This window comes from Manduca sexta, chromosome 24 (genome assembly GCF_014839805.1).
Source record: "Manduca sexta isolate Smith_Timp_Sample1 chromosome 24, JHU_Msex_v1.0, whole genome shotgun sequence".
Lineage (NCBI taxonomy): Eukaryota > Metazoa > Arthropoda > Insecta > Lepidoptera > Sphingidae > Manduca > Manduca sexta.
The window spans coordinates 17,242,390-17,267,604 of NC_051138.1; the positions used below are offsets into that span (position 1 = coordinate 17,242,390).

The 25,215-nt window shown below is 35.8% G+C and overlaps 4 protein-coding genes and 1 pseudogene across 5 annotated transcripts in view; 4 read left to right on the plus strand and 1 right to left on the minus strand.

Moving 5' to 3' along the window:
• LOC115450820 (embryonic polarity protein dorsal) overlaps positions 1 to 1,822 on the plus strand; it is a 54,277-nt gene extending 52,455 nt beyond the window's left edge. The window contains 2 exon segments of the mRNA XM_037442251.1: positions 193 to 1,023; positions 1,026 to 1,822. Of these exon segments, the coding sequence (XP_037298148.1) occupies positions 193 to 1,023; positions 1,026 to 1,460 (1,266 nt within the window). The 3' untranslated portion in view covers positions 1,461 to 1,822.
• Positions 249 to 10,123, plus strand: LOC115444698. Of its 2 annotated transcripts, XM_030170577.2 has the most exons (7): positions 249 to 271; positions 2,333 to 2,407; positions 5,260 to 5,304; positions 5,651 to 5,715; positions 5,876 to 6,063; positions 6,251 to 6,493; positions 6,740 to 10,123. In XM_030170577.2, the coding sequence occupies exons 5-7, from the start codon at positions 6,058 to 6,060 to the stop codon at positions 6,899 to 6,901; spliced, it is 411 nt and encodes a 136-aa protein (XP_030026437.2). In that variant the 5' UTR covers positions 249 to 271; positions 2,333 to 2,407; positions 5,260 to 5,304; positions 5,651 to 5,715; positions 5,876 to 6,057; the 3' UTR covers positions 6,902 to 10,123. The 2 variants fall into 2 exon arrangements, with proteins under 2 accessions (XP_030026437.2, XP_037298150.1); XM_037442253.1 differs by lacking the exon at positions 249 to 271 and having other exon boundaries at positions 2,331 to 2,407; positions 5,651 to 5,724.
• Positions 10,124 to 15,199: 5,076 nt separating this feature from the next.
• LOC115444699 lies at positions 15,200 to 18,447 on the plus strand. The gene is made up of 3 exons (XM_030170578.2): positions 15,200 to 15,445; positions 16,557 to 16,667; positions 16,989 to 18,447. Exons 1-3 carry the CDS (start codon positions 15,366 to 15,368, stop codon positions 17,188 to 17,190), a joined length of 393 nt encoding a protein of 130 aa, XP_030026438.1. The 5' UTR covers positions 15,200 to 15,365; the 3' UTR covers positions 17,191 to 18,447.
• On the minus strand, positions 18,279 to 21,476 carry LOC115444696 (gamma-secretase subunit Aph-1). Its single transcript, XM_030170575.2, has 3 exons — positions 21,068 to 21,476; positions 20,533 to 20,706; positions 18,279 to 20,205 (listed from the first exon to the last, which is right to left on the minus strand). Exons 1-3 carry the CDS (start codon positions 21,287 to 21,289, stop codon positions 19,879 to 19,881), a joined length of 723 nt encoding a protein of 240 aa, XP_030026435.1. The 5' UTR covers positions 21,290 to 21,476; the 3' UTR covers positions 18,279 to 19,878.
• Positions 21,477 to 21,673: 197 nt separating this feature from the next.
• LOC119190412 lies at positions 21,674 to 24,632 on the plus strand (annotated as a pseudogene).
• Positions 24,633 to 25,215: the final 583 nt, after the last annotated feature.

Sequence of the window (25,215 nt, forward strand, 5' to 3'; positions counted from 1 at the left end):
ATGGCGATCGTGTACAAATCAACGAAGTCTAAACTATTATATTAAATTCAAAATATTTTCAAGCAAAACTTTTTCTAAAATTACGGACTTAATGATGATGCTCATGTATAATAAAGATTAATACATCTTATAGTCACACATGAGGAACAAGCGAAGAATTGTGTTGAGCAATAGTAAATGTTTGTTCCCCAGGTACGATTCCAGCTGAGAAGGCTCTCCGACAAGATGACGAGCAACTCGCTGCCGTTCGAGTACATTCCCGAATACCAAGGTACAATACGCAAACCGCTCCCCGACCTGTCGTTCCTCAGCCTTCTCCTGAACGAGAAGCGCACGGACACCAACAACAACAAGCCTGACAAGCAGGAGGCCGTCAGCTCCACCACCGACAGCGTAGCAGTGTCGGAGAGCGGTGCTGATGTCACCGATGTCAACGGAAACCTCGAGCCTGACGCCGACGTCGACGTCGCCGTCGACACCAACGAGAAAAGCCTCAACGAGCTGCTCGAGCAGGTCGCCGAGCTCGACGAGATCTACTCCGAGAACCGCACGCGCCTCGAGACCATGGCCGGCGCCGAGCCCGAGCCCGACGGCGACGCCGACGACTTCAACGACGCCGGCACCTACACGAGCTTGCAGTTGGCATTCAAAAACCCCGTGACTATCACGGAACCCGAACCCACGTCTTATGAAGACGTACCAGTCCACACCTTCCGCGGACCCATTATAGAGTTCACGCCCCTCAAACGCGACAGTGACGACGACCGCGCACCTCCGTTGCCTCCCAAACGCGTGCGCAAATCTACCTCCACGGAGCCGTTCAAAACGAGCCAGACGTCCGTAGACAGTATCTTGAAGCCCGGCCGGCAGCTGCCCGTGACACGCGACCGCGACGTGCTCAAACACGAGAACCACCTGACGGTAGCCAAAAGCGAGCCGGCGCTACCGCCGGTTAAGAAACGTTCGTTCTTCTCGCGGCTGTTCCGTCGGAAAGAGAAGTCGCCGGCGCCCAGCGTGAAGTCGGAAGGCGGCAAGGAGCAGCGCGCTGTAAGCCGGTGGGGCGCTCCGTCAGCAGCGTGTCGGGGCAGCGGCCGTCGCGGTTCAAGTCGTCGGTGTCGCACACGTCGCTGAAGGACAACGCGTCGGGCGCGGGGCTGAGCTACGCCGACAGCGTGACGCACATCTCGCTGCACGGGGACGACGAGCGCTCGGCGTCGGCGTCGTCGCTGCGGCGCAGTGTGGGCCCCGCGCCGCCCACGGACGGCAGCATCCTCGTGGCGGAGAGCGTGCTGGCGCTGGACGCGTCGTCGTTCCGGCGCCTGCAGGACGAGCTGGAGCTGACGGACGCGGAGCACTACGCGCTGTACATGGCCGTGGCGCCGCACGCCACCGCCTCCGAGTTCGACGAGACCAGCTGCTACTACTCGCCCGTGGACGGCAGCAAGTTCCACGCTCAATAACTATAACGGATACTCATTTGCAGTTCGCCCCAGATGTTTCTGACTGGCAGCTACCTCTTCTCTTATACGGTTTTGTAATCTCAAACAAAATATAAGTGGTGGCGAACAACATACTACCGTACGTCACAAATTAGACTTCAAAGTACGACGATATTCCGTCTAATTTTTAATCGTGTTGCTATCAACCTTGAAAACTGATTAGACGATGTGTTCACACCCCGTACTTTGATCGTCTGCTGTCGGCTATATAGCAATAAGCCTTTTGAAAATAACGATCAAATTACCAAAATGGAATGCAGTACGAAAAAATCACTCAAACGCGTGATTTAGATTCCTCGATCGAAGGCAGAATCTCATGAAAATATGTCTCAATCTTATCTCCTGTGGAACGTTATCAAGTTAATATTTTGTGGCAGAGTCGAAATTCTTTAGATCTACCAGATTGATTCACGTATTGCAAGCCAACTGCAAGCTCGTATAATCTAGTCGTACTTACGCTTTCTTTTCAGATCTAGTCCAACTGTTGTCTAATTTTATGTTTTTGTTTCAGTTTTTTAATTTATTGATTGTTTTTGTTATTTATTTTGTTATACCTATAAGTAACTATAATTAATCTTTTTAAATCAATTTGTAGTGCATAATATGTGGTAAATCTGTAAGTGCCAATATTAGAAAAGGCTGAGCAAATTGTCTTTTTCAATGCATTTTTACTCCTTTTCCTTACCAATATTACAATCTAGTTAAAGTTTTATTTAAATAATTAAATTAAAGAATTTGGCAAACAATAGTTATGGAAATATTTTTAATGGCTATCTTGAAGAATACTTCCAGTATAACTCGAAATGACTAATGTTTTTAAATTGCATTTTTAGAACCAAGTTACATAGGCAGTAAGAGAAGGAAGACTCTCATACCGGCATTATTGCAATCTACTTACGAACAAGACAGTAAGTGTGAGTTTTATATCCACATACTTACTATCATACGGTACATGTTGCCAGTATGACGTCTGCATCGAATTGCACAACTGATATGTTTATCGATTACATCGATATAATCGATACAGAAAGTCTTCTCATTGCTTCCAATAATCAAAATGGTGATGGTTGCGTCATAATTTATGTTCTTTAAATGTATTAAATATCGTATTTGGTCATCATATGGGCTTTAATGTGAAGAGGATTGAATGAAACGCTAATTTATCGATAAAATTCAATAGAATATGACGATAATACGTACCTAATAATTAAATTATTTTAACACAATCATGGATAATAAATAAATATCTAGATGTGTAATTTAGTAAATCTGTTTTATTATTATCGATAAATTAACAGTTACTATAGAATTAAGTTATTCGATTACATGTTAATCGATTATTGCTTACTGGTGCCTGGTATTGGGTGGTGGCGCCAAAACAATTCGCTTTAGGATAATTTAAGGAATATCTTTTAGAAGGTGATTCAAATTCTACAAACAAATGGTATGAAATCTCAAATGTTACATCATATTTAGAGCTTTTAAATCGAGATAATATGATTTTTAATCTATCTCAAACTGATCTGCAATTTCGTTTGAATCACATTTCTACAGGATTATATTTTAAATGATTGTTCTAACAATATTATGTATTCATGTATAAGTTAGATTACATCTATAGTATGTATATGCTAAATGCAGTTACTAACACGAAATACAATAAGAATAATTGATTTTACAATGTGTGTTAGATACGTGTGAGCATTGGAATACGGTAAAACTTTGAGATATTAGTTTAGATTAACTTTGGCTTTGTAATTTTTAGAGCAATACAAAAAAATATTTTTGTTTTACCGTCATAAACTCAAAGTTAATTATTTTATTGAAATTAAGTGTATATCTTAATATATTCTTAAAGTCCAAAAATATATTCAGAATATTTAATAAATTATCTAAGAGAAAAATTGTTGGTACTATGACCAATGAAATTGGTGGAAAAAATATCTAAAAAGCATATCCAACGATTTTATTGTTGATCATAATTTATTTGTGTCGTTGATTTGTCGAATATTTATGTTTTGTTGAGTCTCACGGTAGGGTAGCCAGACGGAAAAGTCGGAAATAGACTATAAATTCGGCAAATTATACCGGTGTCTACCACATATCTCCGCAGCTGGCTCACAGTGCAGCTTCTGTAACAGTTCTCAGCATTTGTCTAAACGCGCTGGCTGGCGGCCAGCCATTACTACGCACACGGCATGTTTAAAACACGAACTGAGATCTCGCTATGAGGCGCATAGCAAATCCTGCAGTTCAAATGCTAGTACAAACTCGCTACGTAGAATAGGGCTAATATGGATATGTGTTAACAAAATTATAGTTTGTAACGTATGTTAGATTTAAACAAAATTGTATGTTATATGTAGAAGTTTTTGAAAGAAGCCATACTGGGAACTTAGTAATGAACGCTGTATGTTTTGTCTTGATTTCTTCGGCGTTCGATGTCAATGTGAAATCCAAAACAAAGTATAGCTATGTGAGACCTCTACAGCGTTTATTAGTACAACGCCGATGTAAAATAACTGATGTATTTTATGAAAAACGTTATTTGCAACCTGCTGTACTTTTGATTTACAATATCTGGTATCATAGAGTATTGTGAAGTAACTTTTTTATGATATAAATATTATTGGCAATAAATTTTTGACTTGCTCGGAATAAGTTCCCTTTAGAAAATTGTTATTACTTTAAATATGAATACCAAAATGCCACTTATATCTGCTGATGCTTCGACGGATCGTGTATGTCTTGAACATATCCTCATTATAGTAAAAGATACGAGAATTTTAGAGAAATTTACGTATTTAAAATACTGTTTACAGTAACGTATTACCGAACTGGTCGTTTTGTCGATATCGATAATTATTATCGACATCGATAACTGCGACATGTACTTAACTTTTAGGAAAATTATTTAGACATATTTTTTGACAGAATTATCATGTAATAAAGTCGCTTTTGTGAATTTTTTTACATTTTTATACAGAGACGGTAGACGATGTAGCTTGAGTGATGCGAATACCAATTAATATGCTAATAAAAGACGTTTGTTTCTTTTCGATAATGGCCAAATCCTAAGTTACGCGAAAAAAGAGGTACGGACATACGTGTTGTGGCATGGTTGTGTATTTTGTTGTTGTTTTTTATATTATTTTGATACCATCACACATATTCATATTAGCGTTTTATTTTCTGTTAATTTTAGCATGTTATTTTTTGTTCAGGTTGAATGTATTCGTTTTTTTTCGTAGGGTTATTGTATCTAACCCAATAACGAATATATTTTCTTTATGATAAACTTTGGGCAGTCGTATAAAAAGATATTCTTAGCCAATCCTAAACTAATAAATTAGACTTATTAAAAACAAAAAACTAAAGATTGGTGGCGAATTTTTCTCACCATCGCTACGTTAGTGTTTTACTTCAGTTCTAATTGGAACATTCATAGTCGACACTTATTTTTGTTGTTTTCCGATGCTAACCCCTGACTGAGATGTTGATGTTAATTTATTTTTAAATTAATTTGCTTTTTATTCCATTTATAATATTTTTATCGACGCTTTTAATTTTATTCAGTGATGATGCAATTTTAATTTGTAGCAATATATGCATATTTTAAATATTATATTATCAAAACTTACGTGTTGATACAAGTTTTACGTGGCTTAGCTAATTGCATGTCGCTTGTGAAGGCATACGGCTTTAATTTCATTATTCTAGAAAGTGGGATAAAGTTATTTTAATTTATTTTATTTTTCAGGGGGGTTCCAGCAAGAACAGAAACCGATCAAAATCGAGCCAAGAGGTAAGTTTGTATTATTTTACACAGATCTGTCCAGGAATTCAGTCAGAGGAAATTAATTAAAATCTTATATAACTATGACAGACATACTGGTTCTAAAAGTCTAAAGAATGTCATGTCGAATATACATTTTCCGATCTAAGTTGCCATTAATGCGAGTACAAGGGAGATCCCAGTAATATTATGACCAAGAGTGTGACACGACAATTGAGGTCAAAATTGAGTATCAAGGTCTAATCAGCAACCTTATGATTAAATACTTACCATTTATTGTTCCAAGTTCCAATAAAGTACTTACCTAAGTTCACGTTACACAACAACTTATAACATATTTTTTTTGGTATTTCAGATAAAACGCCGCCTCATCATCTTAGCACGTCGCCATTGCACGTGTATCCGCCATACGCCGACCAAGTGAGTAAGGTAAACAACTTTAAATAAAAGGCAATTTACTGTTTCAATTGACTATTTAATTTTTATTCAGTAACTTCGGGCTTGTGTTTATTTTAGGTGTATCTATAGACCCCTATCGGATGTCCCATAAGTGTAATAAGATTTTATGTGTTAATTTCAGCAAAACTGGCCGATGAGCATGGAGCAGATGCAGGCTAACCTGCTGATGCCGGGCCCGAGCAACCCCAACGCGTTCCAGGAGCTGCAGTGGGGCGCGCAGTACCAGCAGAACCTGGCCCCCCTGCAGCCTGCCAGCCTGGCAGCCCCCCCTCGCCCTCACCACCAGCTTCCTCTCCCGCTAATATGCAGGTAAAATTTACTTAAAATTATTTGTTCCATTATTTTTTCAATGTAATTTATCGATATAAAAAGTTAGATAGTATCGATTTAGTAATTTCAATATCGATTATAATAATAGATTGGTAATTATTGAGTTGGCAGTGTATATATTGTAACAACCTCAAGTACTTTTATGTATTCTATTTGATGTTACCAGGTGGTTCCAAACATGGGTCAGTCGCCCATGCACAGGGTGGTCTCCCCCATGGCCCATTCGATGCACGACGGCGCCTCGCCCATGGGACAGCAGATGATAGGTGGCACGTCACCCATGGCCCAGTCGATGCACGGCTGTGCGTCTCCAATGGCGCAACCCATGCAGGGCGTAGCGTCACCCATGGCTCACTCGATGCACGGAGCTGGCTCGCCCAACATGGTGCAGCATATCGATTACAGCCAGGTGAAGATTTAAATTTATACCACTATCACATCTTAGGACGGAATACACATGGCGAAACTGGGTGCACCAGTTACGCCTCTGCCTGCCCCTTAAGGAATAAATGACAGGAGTGTGTGTGTGTGTATTTTGTTCTCAGTAGGGCTCGATTGTTAGGATCCAATGCCCTGTATTTACATTCCTTTGGGATTTTTGTTATAAATTGATTGCTTGTAATATTTGTTCAATATTTGTGTGTCGGCTCGGCAGATGGAGGGCGGGTCGTTCTCGGCGGAGCTGGCGCGCGCGGAGGTGCCGGCGCTGTCGTCGGGCGAGCTGCTCGGCCTGTCGGCGCTGCTGGCCGACCGCGGCGCCGACCTGCAGCTGTCCTCCGACCTCACGCGCCTCTCCACCAGCGACATGCTGCTGTAGGCGCGGCGCCGACCTGCAGCTGTCCTCCGACCTCACGCGCCTCTCCACCAGCGACATGCTGCTGTAGGCGCGGCGCCGACCTGCAGCTGTCCTCCGACCTCACGCGCCTCTCCACCAGCGACATGCTGCTGTAGGCGCGGCGCCGACCTGCAGCTGTCCTCCGACCTCACGCGCCTCTCCACCAGCGACATGCTGCTGTAGGCGCGGCGCCGACCTGCAGCTGTCCTCCGACCTCACGCGCCTCTCCACCAGCGACATGCTGCTGTAGGCGCGGCGCCGACCTGCAGCTGTCCTCCGACCTCACGCGCCTCTCCACCAGCGACATGCTGCTGTAGGCGCGGCCCTCGACACCACGGGACGCGCAGCTCTCGGGCACTTCCCACTTCACATGTGAACACTTCGTGCGGATGGGACTGGCGTTCTCTAGGTACTATTCATATAAAATTGAGGCCGAAATTGAATTAAACTGAGCATGCACGAGATAGATCTCAAAAAATATTTAATTACCCTCATTGATACGTCACGCAATGATTAATTAAATATTTATCTTCTCACAAAACTGAGATTTTACTTTAGACAAATATTTTAATTAACACTCAAGTTGTAGTTTATTTTCTACGTATAGTTTGACGTCCGTTGTGAAGCTTAGACAGTAATAAAGACAGCTCGGTTTAGGCTCTAGACAGCTACGCCATGTAGTTATTAAAGAACATAATTTGTACCTACTGTGAAGGAAAACAATTAAATGCTGATATCAAATATTACACTAGCACAAAAATTTCGACATTTAAAGCCGTGTTAAGACACAAACATGGATTTACGGCTTATGTCCGGCTTGAAGGAGCAAAATGTACTTAGTCAAGCAATTTGACTTTTCATTCTGATGTGTGTACAGGCGACTTTTTTGGCTAGTTAATATGTGACTTTAAACTCGTTGATGTTAACCATCATTTTCAATTTTAAAGCACACAAAGCTGGCCTCACTTCATTATATAGACCATGGGCTACAAAGTCTCTGAAATAGAATGCAATGTTGATGTATACTGAAGTGGCACTGGTCTGTGTTTTGTTAATCCCAAGATCAAGTGCTTTGTTGAATATTTTTTTTACATACTCTGCATGTAGGATACTTTTCGATGAATTTCAGAGTAAACACATAATTTGCGATTTTGAGTATAAATATATAAATGTATGGTGTTCAGACTAATACAAATTTAAACTGTTGTATTATGTTAGTTCACAGAAATATACAGCAAAATGTTTGTTTACCCTGTATCTATTATGAAAAACCATTGTACACTCAAATTTGTATTGTTTAATTGATTTTAGTCTTCCATAAGTTTAAATACGTTGTTTGTACATGTTGAGGTGTTTTCCAAAATGCAATTAACGAGGGCTATAAGTTTCTCATTCTCAACGCGAAACGTTTAATGCACGTTATTGTTTAAATTAAATTTATAATTAGTTTATTTTTTCGTTGACAATGTATGATAAGTCACGGTAGTTGGATGTCATTTTGACAGCTGTCATATGTCAAAAATAGAAAATTATTTTGTTATTTAAAATTCATTAATTTTACTATTAATTACATTGTTCGTGTTGGCTACAAATTATTATGGATACCATTAGAAGCTTAAAAAGCTGTCAAAAATGACTCTAATTTCAGCACATGGTGCTAGCAGATGCAATATATGTACATAATACTAAATGGACAAGAAAAAGGGAAGGTCGGTACGCAATACCTTGCAGAATGCAATAAACTAATAATACTCTAAATTGCGCAAAAAAATCTCAAATAATTTTGTGACCTTTGCGTATTTTCCGTTCTCCAACACCACGAAACGGCATGACTGGCATTTGCGTACGCCAGATAGATCTAGAATATGTGTAAAACTATTTCGGATTAAAAGATTTGATTAAAAATATGTCTAGATAGACGCTTAAAGCTTCAAACGCGTCGAAGAAAATAGAGGTGAATAGTTTACTTTTATATCTCCTTCCAGCGGTCAGTGTGCTTCGAGCTGTCCTGCGTTCACACCTGTTACTACCCGAATTTACATTGCAAAAAAATGTCGGTTTCCGTCTTTAAAGTATGCAGAAACTATAAAGGTCGATCTAAAACAACGAATAGTGTCAGGTGTCATTTGTAAATAAATATAAATTTAATAAAATGTTTGTTATTATTACAGTAATTACAAAATTATGAACACAGATATTAAATATTTTGTTTCGAGTTAATTATTTTTTTGTATTACATGAATAAGTATAATTTTATTCACATTTTAATGGGAATCGTCCAACTTGTATCATTAGGCACGCATACAAGGCTAAGCAGCAATACGTAGGGACAGCGTATGACACAGCTGTCACGCACACTAGCTTATAATAATTAGCCTATTTGTTTAGCGCAATTGGAGCGCGCCACTCTATCTAGACATATAATTTATCTAAAGGTAAGAGTTTAAACAATGGGAAATTTAATTAAAATCAAATCCCAATATTGTATATGCTAATTTCCGTACTTGCTTACACCCTAAAGGTGGACTCTGCCTGAAATGATATTCCAGTGTTCGAAGTCAGACACTTTTTTACTTGTCATATGTTAACCTGACAAAGACCGGCTTTTACAAACTCACCGGACTTTTGGGTGTGACATTTGGGAGAGGATGAGACAGCAACGAAAGAGCAGAGTATTGTGTCCACCAGTAATGAGTAAAATGTAGGTGTTGCAACAAGGCGAGTATGCAAGCCCTTCAGAGGGAGAAGTAAAAAGTGGTGTTACGAAAACTATGTACTACTTTGAATTACGCTCATGCTTGGTTCTCTTTTATCAATAGATTAATGTATTTCAATATCTATCTAAATATGTCGATTCTCGTTAATCTCTCATTTAGATCAGTTTTTATAATCATTATGAAAATATCATAATAAATTGGTATCACATTTGAAGCTTATGCCGTCCGTATTTTCATTTGTTTTTAAATATTCGTAACCTCACTTTCGTAGTATAACACTAATGTTTTATGGGAATAAACACAGGGTATGTAGAGCGCAGCACTCGACGCGGCCGCGGCCGACTCATGCGCACCATTTGATTAGTTGTAACACAAACTACATCACAATGCAATACCGTTTCTACTGGCATAGAGACGACTATTGCACATTGTAAATATGTCCGTATTTTATACTATTTTATTTTTAAATAAATCTCATTAAGTAAATTATTTGTGTTTGATTGTGTATTCATTTATCCCTTTATGGAAGAAATTTCTGATCTTTTGGGATACAATAAATGGTTTGAATTACTTTTACCTACACGAGTTTGTCAACACAATATTAACACAGAATTTGTCTTAAAAATTATAAATCCCGTTATCTAAATCAAATCCTAACTGTGTTTTGCAATGGCTTAATTCAGTGGTCATACTCACATACTTTAATGATAAAATTACTTTTATATATTACTTATATATAATGCTTTTACAGTAGGACACACACAAAATAAGAATCGCTTTTGTGGCAATTTGTGATAATTGATAGACTATCATATTGAGTAATTATGTTATGTACTTTCATAACATAATGGAGTTTACCACTGATATATTTTTACTCCAACAGGTATCTTGAGTTCTAAATGAAAAAATCCCGAATAAAAGCCGGGAGATTTACTTTTTACTCTGGAAATATTAGAACAGACTAATTCAAGTTATAAGTACATTTCTATTTTATTTAGTGACGGCACCGCGTGTCTATGACGTTTTACAAATAGGCGCCAACAGCAACATTGCATATAAAACAGCGCACTATTTACTATAGACACATACCTATACATATAATCATTACAAATGGGCTCGAGGAAGAAATGAAAAAAAGCAACATACATTCGTTAAAAAAATATATATCTGCATCGACAGTTACGTAGCAATAGTGCCGCACGCTCATTGGCCAAAGCGCGTGTGACGTATAATCAGAGAAATCTGGGGAAAATTGGACACTTAATTTTAATAAAATGACATATGTGTAAATTATTTTATTTTTTTAGGTAAGTTTAAACTTGGATCGAGTAAAACAGTAGGTATAGCTATAATTTTCATAAAAATATGCAGGCTTCAAATATGAATTTATTTATTAATGTATTTCAGTCTACATAATGCAATGAATTAATAAAACAATTTATTGTGTTTCATTTATTTTTACAGATAATAAGGTGAACTATATAAAAAAGTGAAACATTTATAGCTTTAAACGCTTTGTATAGGTAAAACTAGGTAAACATAAATTCTTTAAGATATCATCGTCTCCATCATAAAACTCTATTTATTTAGCACCAGCGTCTTTACTTTATAAACCTTCAAACAAAGTTAATTTATTCCTTTTTTGCCTTTTATAATCAGTTTTACAATCTATATAAGTTTTGTGTGCGAAATGTAAGCGAACACCAATGAATTTATTTATAACAGCGCGAATGAGATGTAATCTATGATTAAATATCGGGTGTTGTTCTATGGAATGAGAATTTAAAGACTCAAATACGTCATTACAACGCACAAAACGACTTTTAAAATCCGATATTTAATAATTTGAATATCTTTGATATCCGAAAGGATTATGTGATCTGTTGCTTTTATTTGATTTTTAATAACTGCTTCTGACTTCAGGCATATTTTGAAAACATCCGTACTTGGAAAACATAGTCTCCTCCCCATATTTTTCAAAATGATGAGTCTGTGAAACCACAACTTGTCATTAGAAATTAGGCTGTCCGTACATATCTCACATTTAAGTTTATTAACCAATTTCCTAGAAACCCATGCCGAAATATAGCCAATGATTTGTTCAGTTGTCTCTTTAACGCTTTCAGTATTCAGGATTTCTGAAAATGCTTCGACATTTGCGTCTATTATATGGTCAGTTTCTAATATTCTTTTATTGTCTTGTTCCCAATTAGTATTGACCGAATCAAGTTCATCATTGACAGCTCTTTTGCTTACTGTTGAATTAATATTCTCGATTGCGGATGAACACATTAATGTTGGAATATCTTCCAACGGGATACATTTTCCCTAAAAATGAAGATTTCATTTCCAGGCGTTGAAATATTTTTTTAAAAATGCTTTTGAATTGTAGGGCGCTTGGATTATTATTATAATTCCCAAATCGCCTAAAAGCATTGAATATCATTTGAAGGTTATTTTCAGATAGCTTGTAGGTTGAAATATATTGCAAATGTTGCTTTTCGACCAAAGTAGAATACAGGTGCTTTAAGCTTTCTATGCATATGAGAAAGCCCAAAAATCCTGTTTTGTTTTTAGATTCAACAATTTTTCTCTTCATAACTTTCATCGTAATGCGCTGGCGAAATTCACTTCTGTATTTTACAAATATGTCAAGTCCCAATATGTATTGCCTGGCTTTTTCCAGATATTGTAAAACTTCGTCGGCATTTTCTGTTGAAAGAGGTTTTTTCAGCCCATACACATCTGACGACTTTGAATTCAGTATATCGAACAAATTATTAAAAATTGTTAAAAAATCAATCGTTCCATCGGTGTCTTTAAAAAGGGAAGACGTCACTACCTCGTTACATAATCTAAGTGCATTTGCAACACGCATGCTCATAATTTGTGTTGCTAATTTTACTTTCATTACCTCATTTCGAAAATGAATATGACGCACACTAGTTTTGTTAGCAAAATTGAGTCCCACGTTTTTTTGAAACTTTACTAAATTATTAAGCAACTGCCAACGAATTCGATTTCCGCTCTCATCAAATATTAATCTTTTGGCTTCAAACGAATTCCGCACCAGTTTTATCAAATGACAAGCATCAAGCATGATGGCTACCTCCAAGTCACATTCTGGATGTTTGAAAGTTGTTTTAAGACGTGATGGATGTTTTAAATCACAACCTAATAAATTAGCTGCGTTTATATTAGCTGCGCAGCCATTAAATACTATAGCGACAATGTCGACCCCCACACTGTAGCATTCAGTCAAGCATGTCTTCAATAAATTAGTCCGAGTTTCAGCTGATAATCCATTTACTAGGAAATATGCGACAGGAATTTTCCAACTTTCGTTCATACATACTAGAGTGAACACGTATGCTTGAGTGGCTATTTCGCATGATTTTGCTGAACCCGCACCAAAATCTACGACACCCGCAGTCTTCGTCCCATCCCAGTTAGTTTGATGGTGAAGAGCCATCTGATCAGCTATTAAAGTGCATAATATTCTCTTACCATCATTATTATATTTTTTTTCTAAAATATCCAGAGCTTGTTTGTTAAATCCCGGATCACCAGAACTGTTCTTATACCATTTCCCTATAACGCGAGGGTGTGGTAAAGATCTAATAAACACTTGTCTGACGTATTTGTAGGCATCTACAGAATAATAATGTAAAGTGACTGCAAATTTTCTTAAAGCTGTAGTATATTCACAAAGATATCCCTTAAACTTGCTTTTTTGAACCAGTCTGTTAGTAAATTTTACATCTTCAGCTTGAAGATCCAATTCATTAAACTGATCTATTGATAAATATTTTTTCTTTTGTAACTCTGATACAATATGCTTTAAATTACTACATTTTTCATGGAGTCTTTTATTTTTTCTCACCAAATTATAATTTTTCATTTGCATGTTTTGTTTATCTAAAGAATTATTTCTAATTTTTATCTTCCAATATGCTTTCCTCGGGATATCTAAAATGGAATCTAAGTCAGACAGGCTATCTTCGTCCAAGCTGTTTGGTGATATAACATTTCGGTCTTCTTGCTGAAATAATTATAAAAGAACATTTTAAATCAATTATAATAATTGAGGAGACAACATAAATAATAAATTTTTATTATGATAATAATTACAAAATTATAAAACTCAAATTTTTTTATTGTCCTGTAGGTATAAGAAATGATATATATATTGAATCTTTGTTGGTAGTCACCAATTGTAATCAAGACTGATGTCTGTTGTCATCGACAGTTGAAGCAAAAAAACCTTAAGAGGCATTAAAATAATAAACTTTTACTTACCTTATTTAAAGGAACTGCTTTTTTAGCCTCCGAACATTGTTTTGGTGACGTATATATCGCTCGCTCGAAAATGATCGGAACAGACAGTAGAATATGCAGTTGGCAACCAATAATCCTCACACCTTTGAGTCCTAATTACACTCAACCATTTCTCTTTCAGCAATCGATCTTTAGGGATTCTATTATTCAAACAAAAGAACAATAGTAAATATTTACAAGTATTTATTACATGACTGACTGCCTCGGTGGCGTAGTTGTATTGCACGTCCGGTACAATAACGCTCTGAGGTCCTGGGTTCGAATCCCGGGTCGGGCAAAGTGATATTTGGGTTTTCTGCTCAGTATCAGCCCGGAGTCTGGAATTTGTGCCCGATATGGCGATAGGCTCGCCCCCTATCACATCATGGGACGGAACATACTTGGCGAAAAGTGGGTGCCCTAGTTGCGCCTCTGCATACCCCTTCGGGGATAAAATGCGTGATGTTATGTATGTATGTATGTATTTATTACATTCAACTATTACCTAAATACATGATTTTATTTTATGCCGTTCTATATTATAATACTAAAATAGTAGTTTAATAAAGCCTGTTACATTCATTACCCATCTTCGTCTAGCAGCTCGCAAAATTATATTGACATGGCACGAGCGGCGACCGTCGTCGCCATGACAGTCGAGAATAAAATTCGTTCGGTTATTTGATACAAAATAAGTTAAAATAGTGTATACTTACGCATGAAATGAAATGTTTTTTTCTTTCACTGTTGCAGTATAATTTGTACAATGTCTAAAAACACAGGAAGGCATTTTTCCACATTTAATTAAAAAAATACAAATAGTACACCGACTAGCCGCGACGTTGGTAGGAGCGTGTCTAAGTGAATGTAGGGCAATTACCTTCATTTCGTCTTGCCAGCCTAGAGGTCGGGCAACGCATCTATGCTAATAAAAACATTTTAGTCACGTGTGAAATTCTCTGACCAGGTACTCCATTATAAATTACCGAATAACGGGATATTGTAAAAACGTAAAAAAAAATTATCGGCATTGTCAACACACACTAACTCTCGTATAGACCTTTTTCGATATATGAGATAGAGATAATATGAGACTAGTTTAAAACTAAATAGAATGGCGTAACATTGGCTATAATCTGTCAAGTTTGGATAGCACCCCATTACATACCACCCGTGCTACCTAAGTCGCTAAAATATCTTTAGAAATACATTAAAATTTAATCATTTTAAATAATACAATCACCGAATTATTATCTGTACGTAATGCTAGTATTATGATTTATTAATATGCGATGTGACAGTTTGACATTTTAGTTTTTTAATTCGATTTTCAAGAGCAAACTGTAAACATGGAAACTTTGCTCAAAACAAATAATTCTAAAAAATATAAATAATAAAGTTTGAACGAAATCATGAATGATTCGCTTTCCAATAGAATGATGGAACCAAAAAAAGTGGGCGTCTGGGCGGAAGGGACGCACATCGAGGCGAAGTAAGTATCCTTTGCGCTTTATTACAATACGTAGGTAAGTATAATATACTCCGAAGTCCGAATACGGAACATCATTATTTTAAAAAAGCAAGAAGATGGATGTTAAAAAATATATATTTAATAAAACAATACATAGAACTGCACTGATCCACTAATTGACAAATTAGAATAGATCGTTTTTGTTACTTTATTTTATATTTTTATATTGTTTTTTTTTTCTTTTTGTTTGTTAGTATTTTATTGGTACCTTTTAAATTACTCTCCCTACTATCTGCCCTATAAAATTGTATAATAATGTTACTCATATTAGGTGAATGTTGCACATACCTTTAATGGGCATGTGCATCAGATTTTTTTTATATAAGTGTGTTTAGTAATTTTATTAATGCATATACTACTGGTGTGTCTAAATAAATATAGAAAGTCATTTTGACATTGCGTTACTGAATTAAAGCATTTACTTTTCTTGAAAATAATACATTACAATAAGTATGTAGCACTAACAGCAGATAAAATCACCAATTTTTGAACAAAATTAATATTAATAAAAAGTACCTTTAATTTTACAAGCAACTACTACTACACTAAGCAACTACATCAAACTTTCAGTCAGAAACACATGCACACATTAAACTATAAAATGATCAGAAAATATGTAAAGTAAAACTGGAATTTTAGTGAAAATATTCATAGAAGACTTTTGGCACAATGTTAGCTGATGTAAAGATGAATAATATTTTGTGGTATCATTAATTAACACTATGTCAAAATGACCATGTATAATATAAAAAAAGATATACCTTACACATATTTTTTTTAGTTTAATTGTGTACACTGGGCAAAATTGTATACATGAGTAATAATCATTGAGAAAGGCATTTCACCATAATGGTCTTAGCCTGTATCCAGATTCCAGCACAACAAAAAAGGGTGCCCAGTTTCAATATTTTTGTTGATAATATATTTATTATATTATCAGAGTAGTGTACACATAAAAGGTTCTCAGTTAAGTCAATATAATCCGTCCCCATCCTCCCAAACCTTCAATGCCTAACATATAAAAAAAATAGGTACTTCTAAGCACCAATATAATGATTTCCTGTGCCCATAGGGAGTATATTCTACCAGAAAAATCACCAGACTTGAGTGATGACATCCCAACCATACCTGATGTGGATGATTTGCAAGATATACTGGAAAAGGAGATAATTGTTGCACCTGTGTAAGTATTTAATATCACACAGCATAGGGTATATCGCGGCTGATACTAGTTTTCTTAATAAGATAGTCATAGCTCAAATGAAGCATGAAATTCAGTTATAATACCAAATTTAAATATGTTAAACATATGAAATACATCATTTTTTATTCTGTGAAAGCTACAATCATTAGTATAAGGAACTAGATGGAACTTCACCGTACTATTCAGTATTCATGTTTAAGACACACAAAATGAAACCAAATTATGGTATGTAACATATTATGTTCCAATCCTATCTTCTGAAGGATGTAATTTATCTAACAAGTCATGTTTATTCTATAGTTCAGATCGGAAGAATATGGAGACAGTGAATACCCTGGCAGAAGTGGGAGGTGGTATAACAGGTGCTGACGGTATTGATGCAGTCCTGGAGATTCTCAATAAGTTTATACCAGAGGAGGAATTGGACACTGCTGATAATATCTGGACTGTTGATTCATTGCTGGCTCAGCTTGCTGACGAGTCTCCGGAAGCTGCTATGTGAAGATATTTAGTACCTACTAGTATGTAGTAAATAGGACTATAAATTATTTGATTTATTGTTGGATCAAATATAAGTTGAGAATTATCATTCACTGACGCGAAAGTGTGTGTAAAGTATGGGTTAAATATTATTTTGTAGTAAGATATGTTTTTTTTTGCAACTAAAATTCATAAATTTATCAATACATACTTAAACAAATATTTGCACATTGTACAAACCAATTTTTATTATGAGCTTTTTATAAACATTTATCTGAGTTAGGTAGTCAATTCTACAGTTGTGTTTCAAAAGCTACTGCACCCGTACAAAATATATGTGTTCTGCATGACCATTGTAAAGGAATCGCAATCCTTTGTATATCTCATTCCACATTAATATCTGATGGGCACAAGATTTAATCTATCTCATTTGCAATAATAGATCTGATACATAATACTGTATGAAAGCTTTCTATATATATATTTATAATTAGGTAATACTTGTAGTTTGTAGAAAGTTAGTTGCACGAGATGCCACTAGCTTCAAACTGTGTTCGCCGATGCATGTCACACTAGAATTTATATATGTATTTTATGTAGGCATATTTTTTGTGATAGTAAAAAAACAAATCATAAAACAAAGATTTGGCTGTATTAATATTTTATATGCTTGCTGTCTGAACTAAAAACCAAAATCTAAGTACATGATAAAAAAATCCCATGGTAAACAGTTTACTGATTTATGTATTAGTTTTTTTGGTTTGGCAACAGTTGTCAATGATATATTGTTATGCCGGCGCCACGTACAGACAAATATTTGGACAGACTTTGCCACACATTTGAACAGACTTTGCCACACATTTGAACAGACTTTGCCACACATTTGAACAGTTATGCCGGCGTCACACACAGACAAATATTTGAACAATTTTTGAAAATATTTTTGCTATGTGTGGCGCCGGCATTATGCATATCTTCAATGCTAGTCCATTGTGAGTGACCAGAATTCTATTTAACTATAATTATTTCAACTATATTTTAATAGCTTATGGCTTGGGACTAAACAAATTATAAAAAACTGTTACCACATTAGGCAAATAAAAGAAAAAACAATTTTAAAAATTTTATTTGTAAAAAAACATTATTTATATCTGTAACTGATTGGTTCTTCACTTTTTGTTATTATTTATTTGTAACAATGTAATCCGTCCGATATTTCATAGTATAAGGAATGTCTCAATAGCTATGTATAAATTAAATAAATAATTAAACTAATAAATGTTTCTTGTTTTATTGTACCATTCGATATAATATTTAAAGGTTGGCGCACACTTACTGCAAAGATATAATAAAAATCGTATCTGGCACACTCTTCGAGATAAGATCTGGTTACACATTCACATTATATTGAGAAAATAACATTCAGTTCATAGAATCAGTATTTTGCTTAAGTAAAGTCCATTTTTCAATAATCAATTTAGAAGCGATGTGCTGCAAGCTTAAATGCACCAACCTTTACCTTTATGAGGATGAAATAGTGAAATCTCAGGAAGTGTTAGAAAAATTAATAATAGCAACAAATAAAATCCTCGAAATAGTACACAGTTGTCTGGTAAATTATTAATAAAATAAAAAAGGATCAGTTTTCGATAATCTTAGAGTAAATTATATTTAGAAAGAGCAAATCAAAGTCCTTCTGTTAAATAGAGAAGCTAACTCTAAATAATTAAAATCAGTCAAGCAAATTTTAAATAATAGGCAAAAATATTTCTGAATAATACATAACTAAGTTAAACTCGACATGGAGGACTAAGGAGCTTGCCACACTACGTGGGAACAGTCGTCAACTGTATTTCGTTTTGTATTTATATTATGCATCAAACTTAGTCTAGATGATGCAACTTTTGTGAAATTATGTACCTAGCTTAATATTTGCTTAATATTTTGTAGTTTACAAGATATGCAACGATAGTTCACACACAGTGTGGCAAAGCCCTTATAAATTGTTTTGCATCAGGCACGGAAAGGCACTGGACTACAATTAATATGGTGTTATCATAAAATTCGATAAACAATGTCAACATTTGGCAATTTTATATAACAGAAACCTACTGTGTGATACATTACATCACACACCACACATGTGTACCTCAAAGAATTACCATTAGTGAAATCCAATTATCTCCAAGTATTATCGACCTATATGACAAAAGGAAAGTATTAAAATTCCTACATCAAGGACATAATAATTCCAAACAATTCTTATATCTAATTTAGAAAAAAATTATAATTAATTTTGACTACCCAATCTGGAGATTAGAACTGAAAATTCATCATTCTTGCTGCTCCATTAAATGATGTGTACTCTATTGACCAAAGATACTTGTGGTCTGCAGGTAACTGCGACGGGGGCATTCCACTAATCTTCCTAATGATTCAAACCCTTCAAGTGGACTTTTTACTGTTTCTATCTATTTAGCATAAAGCTGTAGCTGTGTGATAATTTTTTTATAATATACTAGGGTATAAAGGTTCATCTATATCTAGCGGCATGTTTTAAATCAAAAAAATAATATATATATTTTTCATTCACATAAAATCATGTGGTTCATATTTTTGATAATTAGAACAAACACAGTGGCATTCTGCAACAAAGAATACTTTTAACACACTTTCTATAGGGTAACAACTTTTAACAATCTTACCCGGCCTATGATCTATGTGTAAAACTTTGTAGAAGGCTTTTACTAGTCCCACCGGCCGATCTGAAGGCTATGTATGCTGTGATTGCTAGCACAATGTAGGAGGGTAGTATAGTTGCCACATACAGTTCCTTTCTGTTCAACAGGCTTAGTGATGATACAAAGAAATGTGATAGAACAACCCATGCAACCTTCTTGTAATTTCTGTCATCGAATCCACTGAAGAATATTACACTCCAGAAAGTGTTTAGGAGTATCATGCAGAGCGTCATCGCCGCACTGGTCACGAAGAAGTACTCTGTGCCGCCACGCAGGCCTAGCGTGCCTGGTCCTATCTGGAAATAAATTTTCAATGAAACATTGGATTTTGAGCAATGTCAGAGGTGTGTTATTTCAAATATAACAATTTACAAGAGCAATTCTATTTGAGGATAACAATTAGCCCCATTGGAAATGAAATGAAGAAAACTAAATTACTATGAATGAAAGTAGTAATCATGAAGTCTTCACATAAATGTCTTATGTCAACTCATGTAAAACAAGTGCTCAATGATAAAAAAACATTCTCTGAATTTATCCATATTTTTAATTTCAAGTATTAGTATATTCATTATTTTTACTACAAAAATTAAGTCTAATTTATTTTAATAATTGACACTTACCGAGTCAGCCAACACATTGACAAGGGCAAAGGCACCACTCATTGTACCAAAGCCCAGACCAGACACGTAAGCCATCTCCAGCTTGTTGCTGCCAATCTCGTGGTTCTCAGATATTTCCTTTAATCCTGCCTCCGTCTTCCTGAGCAGCAGGTACATGAAGTAGCGGAATAATTCCTAGAATAAAAAAAAATATATATTTGTTATCAGGCAGACAGTTCATTTAACTGAAATGCTTATATCCTGTAATTCTTGATAATGGTTTCACTTCCCAGCAAAATATTTGTCAAGTTTGTTCTTAAACCTGTTTACATTTTTTGTGGCAGAAGGCAGGTAATAATGCAGGTAAGTTCTCTGAAGATAAAATACTTTATCATGCATAAATACTGCAACGATATAACAACATGTAAAGATATCTACCCACTCATCAATGATTATCCAAATATTGACTAAGTACTGAATACAATACAAAGGTAATAGTTAGTGGCTTCATTGTTGACTCTGGTTTATGTTTTATGGAAGCTAGATATCTACTGACCTGTAGTATTATAGCAAACACCATCCCAAACGCTAGGTAAGATCTGAGAGGTACCACTGCGTACCACACCAGCGAAGACAACAAAAACGACAACAACCATCCAAACGCTGCTGCGATCATGATGATGATGCGCACCGGATCGTTCGCTACCGTCATAGCGAACATGGCCAGTGGAGCCCCAAAGGCTAGCAGGGAACAACTAAAAAACTCCGCTACAGTCATTCTGCTAACTATTTAACACTATATGTACAATAATCACTATCAACTAGCTGCTGTAAAGCAGCTGTTTATTATCGTTAGTAATTAGACTTATACTTCAACATTTATAATTATTTTTATGATGTTTATGTATAAAAAAATATGATTCATGAAACGCAGCCAAGTTGTCAAATTATTGACTTTAGGTTTGACAATTAACATTTTGCTTTTTTTTTTGCTTTTTAAAGCTAGCGACATTACGGCTCAATATGTGCTGTAAGTAGTTCATTCAATTTAATTTATGTGTATTTTGAATTCGCTTCGAAAGCTATTGTAATATTAATAAAAAATATATATAATATATTTATAATAGTTTCCATAACTCAGAATATCCAGACATACAAGATAAGATATTTGTATTTCATACGCATACCTTTTCGTGCTTGAAATGTTAGCCGGCTGACGTGACAGTTACGCGAAACACGCGAAATTGAACCTTATTAAGTGAGAACTGACAGTTGCGTTTTATTTATCAATAGTAACCTCAATTTTCTAGCCTATTTTTAAACCTTTGAATAATAAATTATATGCACAATTTAATAAAAACAAGTCCGTGATAAAGATTTTATTACAAAAATGCCACCAAAGCAAGCAAAGAAGACATTGTGGGTTGACTGTGACCGCTGCGGTTGTACAATAACCTCAAACGACAAGAATATTCATGCAGAGTTGAACTGCACTAAGAATCAATTAAAATGCCCTTACATTGAGGATGGGGAGACTGTATACATGGTTGGAGAGGACAGGGGCGCCGCCAGATGGAGCTCCTAAGGATGCTGTCGTTGGTATCCCTCAGCAGGAACGCTGATAGGTTCTGTGATTGGTGGTGCCTTGGAATTGTGCAGGGAGGGAGCTCCGACCATGGTTAAGAGGATGTGGCCTTCTAAAGGTTCTTCGCCGGCTGCAGTTATATTGAGCGCTGCCGGTAAGCCAAAATCAGTAGTACCTACTTACTTGTTTCAATAAATTATTGCCCGTATTTGCCAACTCCTACTTCAGTTACTTTTGTCTATTGTAGGTGCAATACATTCGTTATTTATAATTTATTGTAGTGATACTCCCTATCAGTTGCCAGACTTGTACAATAGCGGAACCACTGTTTTAAAGTGATCATTATGATAATGGTTAGAATATAATTATATCCTCTATATCCTATATGAATCAATAGCATTTCTTAGTAAAACTTTTGCCTGTTAGAAGACACCGAATTGTTTCTTGGAAACTCCTGTAAATTCAATTTATGGTTAACCTGATCTAAAGATACTCAAAAGTTTAATGTACTTTTAGACCTTCCTGCATCGTGGAGCAGTGATGGCAAGACAGTAACAGTTTCAGTCTTAAAAGAAGAAATACCAGATGCAACCTCAATTACCATCAAAACATTGAACCACAAAACTGAGTCAGATATTTGTGATATATTAAAACAACATTTTATAACCATTTTGTGTCACATGGCAGTCGATTAGTTTATTATTACTTTGGTAAGAAATTAGAGATTGAAATCATAAGTGTTAAATCGAAAAATCAAAGTGAAGAAATTAAATGGTATGTACTTAAAGAGAACACTGTTTGGAACATAGATAGAGAAGTGATACAGAAGGTAAAGAAAAGACCAGCATTATTAGGTGGAGTTAATGATATTTTAGAAGAGGTTCAGACATTTATCCAAATATCTTTTAACAAAGACGGTTTAACAGCAAACTATCAGCCGACAAGAGGTCTTCTCATCTATGGCCATTCAGGTATTGGTAAGACTGCACTATGCAAGTACCTGATAGAAAATCTCAATTGTTATCATGTTGAGGTCAATGGACCAGCCATATTTAGCAAGTATTTTGGGAAACTGAAAGAACCATGAGAAATTTGTTTGATAAAGCAATAGAGAATGAACCCAGTATTATCTTGGTAGACGAAATTGAAACTATATGTCCTAAACGATCCTCAGGCAGCACAGAACAGGAGAGAAGAGTGACATCAGCATTTGTTTCTTTCTTGGATAACCTTCATGATGAGAATAGAAGAGTCTTTATTCTTGCTACTACCAGGAAACCAGAAGCTATAGACCCAATGCTGAGAAGATTTGGAAGATTAGACAAAGAAATTGAGGTCCCTGTGCCAGATAGGATTAGAAGGAGGGAAATACTTTACAGTTTACTTAAAAATCTTCCCCACAGAATACCTGAAAAAGATATTGAGACAATATCTGACTTGGCTCACGGCTATGTTGCTGCCGACATTGTTAATTTATGTACACAAGCTTCCATGAAATGTATAAAGAGGTGCAGCGAATCCATAGAAAAAGAAGATTTAATTGCCGCACTAACTGTAGTTAGACCAAGTGCCATGCGCGAGTTATTAATAGAAGTACCAAATGTGAGGTGGACAGACATTGGTGGACAACAAGATTTGAAGTTAAAACTCGATCAAACAGTTGAATGGCCGCTAAAACATGGCGAAAGTTTTAAGCGTTTAGGTATACGGCCGCCAGCCGGAGTCTTGCTTTACGGACCTCCAGGCTGTTCTAAGACTATGATAGCAAAAGCACTGGCGACTGAAAGTGGGCTCAACTTTTTATCCATAAAAGGTCCAGAGTTATTTTCAAAATGGGTAGGCGAGTCAGAGCGTGCTGTACGCGATTTATTTACGAAAGCTAGGCAAGTAGCTCCTTCAGTGATATTCTTTGATGAGATGGACGCTATCGGAGGCGAGAGAGGTGCGGGCGAAGCCGGAGTACATGAAAGGGTTTTGGCGCAACTACTTACGGAGTTAGATGGTGTGGTGCCCCTAAATTCCGTTACAATATTAGCCGCAACAAACAGACCTGATAGAATGGACAGGGCGTTGCTTCGACCGGGGCGATTAGATCGGCTTATTTACGTACCCTTGCCAGATTTCGAGACAAGGTTACAGATTTTGGAACTGAAGCTTGAAAAAATGAGTACCTGTGACATTAACTCGCACAGTCTTGCAACTAGGACCGACGGGTTTTCTGGCGCTGAACTTAACGCGTTATGCCATGAAGCAGCCTTGAGAGCTCTAGAGAGGAATCTCGATTGCCCAGCAGTAACCATGGAGCATTTTGAGCATGTTTTGAAAGATTTTAAACCAAGAACACCAGGATCACTGTTGAAGGTTTATGAGAGTTTGCTTTAGGACAAAGATCTGGATGATAGCACTGTCGTCTTGTCTACAATGGACAATGAATGATTCTTGAATGATTTCATAGATTTCAAAAAGCACCTTGAATTAACACACTTTGTAGGTCTCTGATTAACATTTTAATGAGTAATGAGATAAATAAAGTTTATTACCTCAAGCTCCTATTTATGAAACATTATTAATGAAGGCTAAATGTATGAGATAGGTCATATTTTTAAAGTATAGTTCTAATATCTTTTCTACTGTTTAAAGATTGTGTGATGTTCAAAAATTATTTTGAATAACAAAACAATTAACCCTACTAGTTGTAGCAAAATATTATTAATAAAAAAGATATTTATAAAAAGTTCAATAAAAAAGTGTTACTTTATAAAGCAACAGAAATCAGTGGACTGTATATAAAAGGGTTTTATATAATCATGACAGATTACCTAACTGTAAAAAATTATCGCATGTTTACTACATTATTATATGTCTGAAATTAGTTGCGATTTTCAGCAGAATATCTACCAAAAATCAAATACTTGTATGGTAACACAATATGTTATTAGTATAGTAAGTAAAGATTAAATATTTGGATTTTATAATTTATTTTTTCCATAGTATAAAGGAAGCCTTATATTTATTATTTGTATAAATTAACACATAATCTAGTCCTTATAATACTATTTTCTGTTAATAACACTGATCTTTGTGGGTCATTTTTTGAGGTACAATCATTTTATGCATAA

Coding starts and splice junctions, on each gene's coding strand:
- LOC115444696 (XM_030170575.2), bottom strand. CDS start 21,289: ATGACTGTAGCGGAGTTTTTTAGTTGTTCCCTGCTAGCCTTTGGGGCT. Junction 20,707..21,067: donor TGTTTGCTATAATACTACAG/GTCAGTAGATAT, acceptor TTTTTATTCTAG/GAATTATTCCGCTACTTCAT. Junction 20,206..20,532: donor TCAATGTGTTGGCTGACTCG/GTAAGTGTCAAT, acceptor ATTTATTTCCAG/ATAGGACCAGGCACGCTAGG.
- LOC115444699 (XM_030170578.2), top strand. CDS start 15,366: ATGAATGATTCGCTTTCCAATAGAATGATGGAACCAAAAAAAGTGGGC. Junction 15,446..16,556: donor GGGACGCACATCGAGGCGAA/GTAAGTATCCTT, acceptor CTGTGCCCATAG/GGAGTATATTCTACCAGAAA. Junction 16,668..16,988: donor GAGATAATTGTTGCACCTGT/GTAAGTATTTAA, acceptor TTTATTCTATAG/TTCAGATCGGAAGAATATGG.
- LOC115444698 (XM_030170577.2), top strand. Junction 6,494..6,739: donor AGCATATCGATTACAGCCAG/GTGAAGATTTAA, acceptor TCGGCTCGGCAG/ATGGAGGGCGGGTCGTTCTC.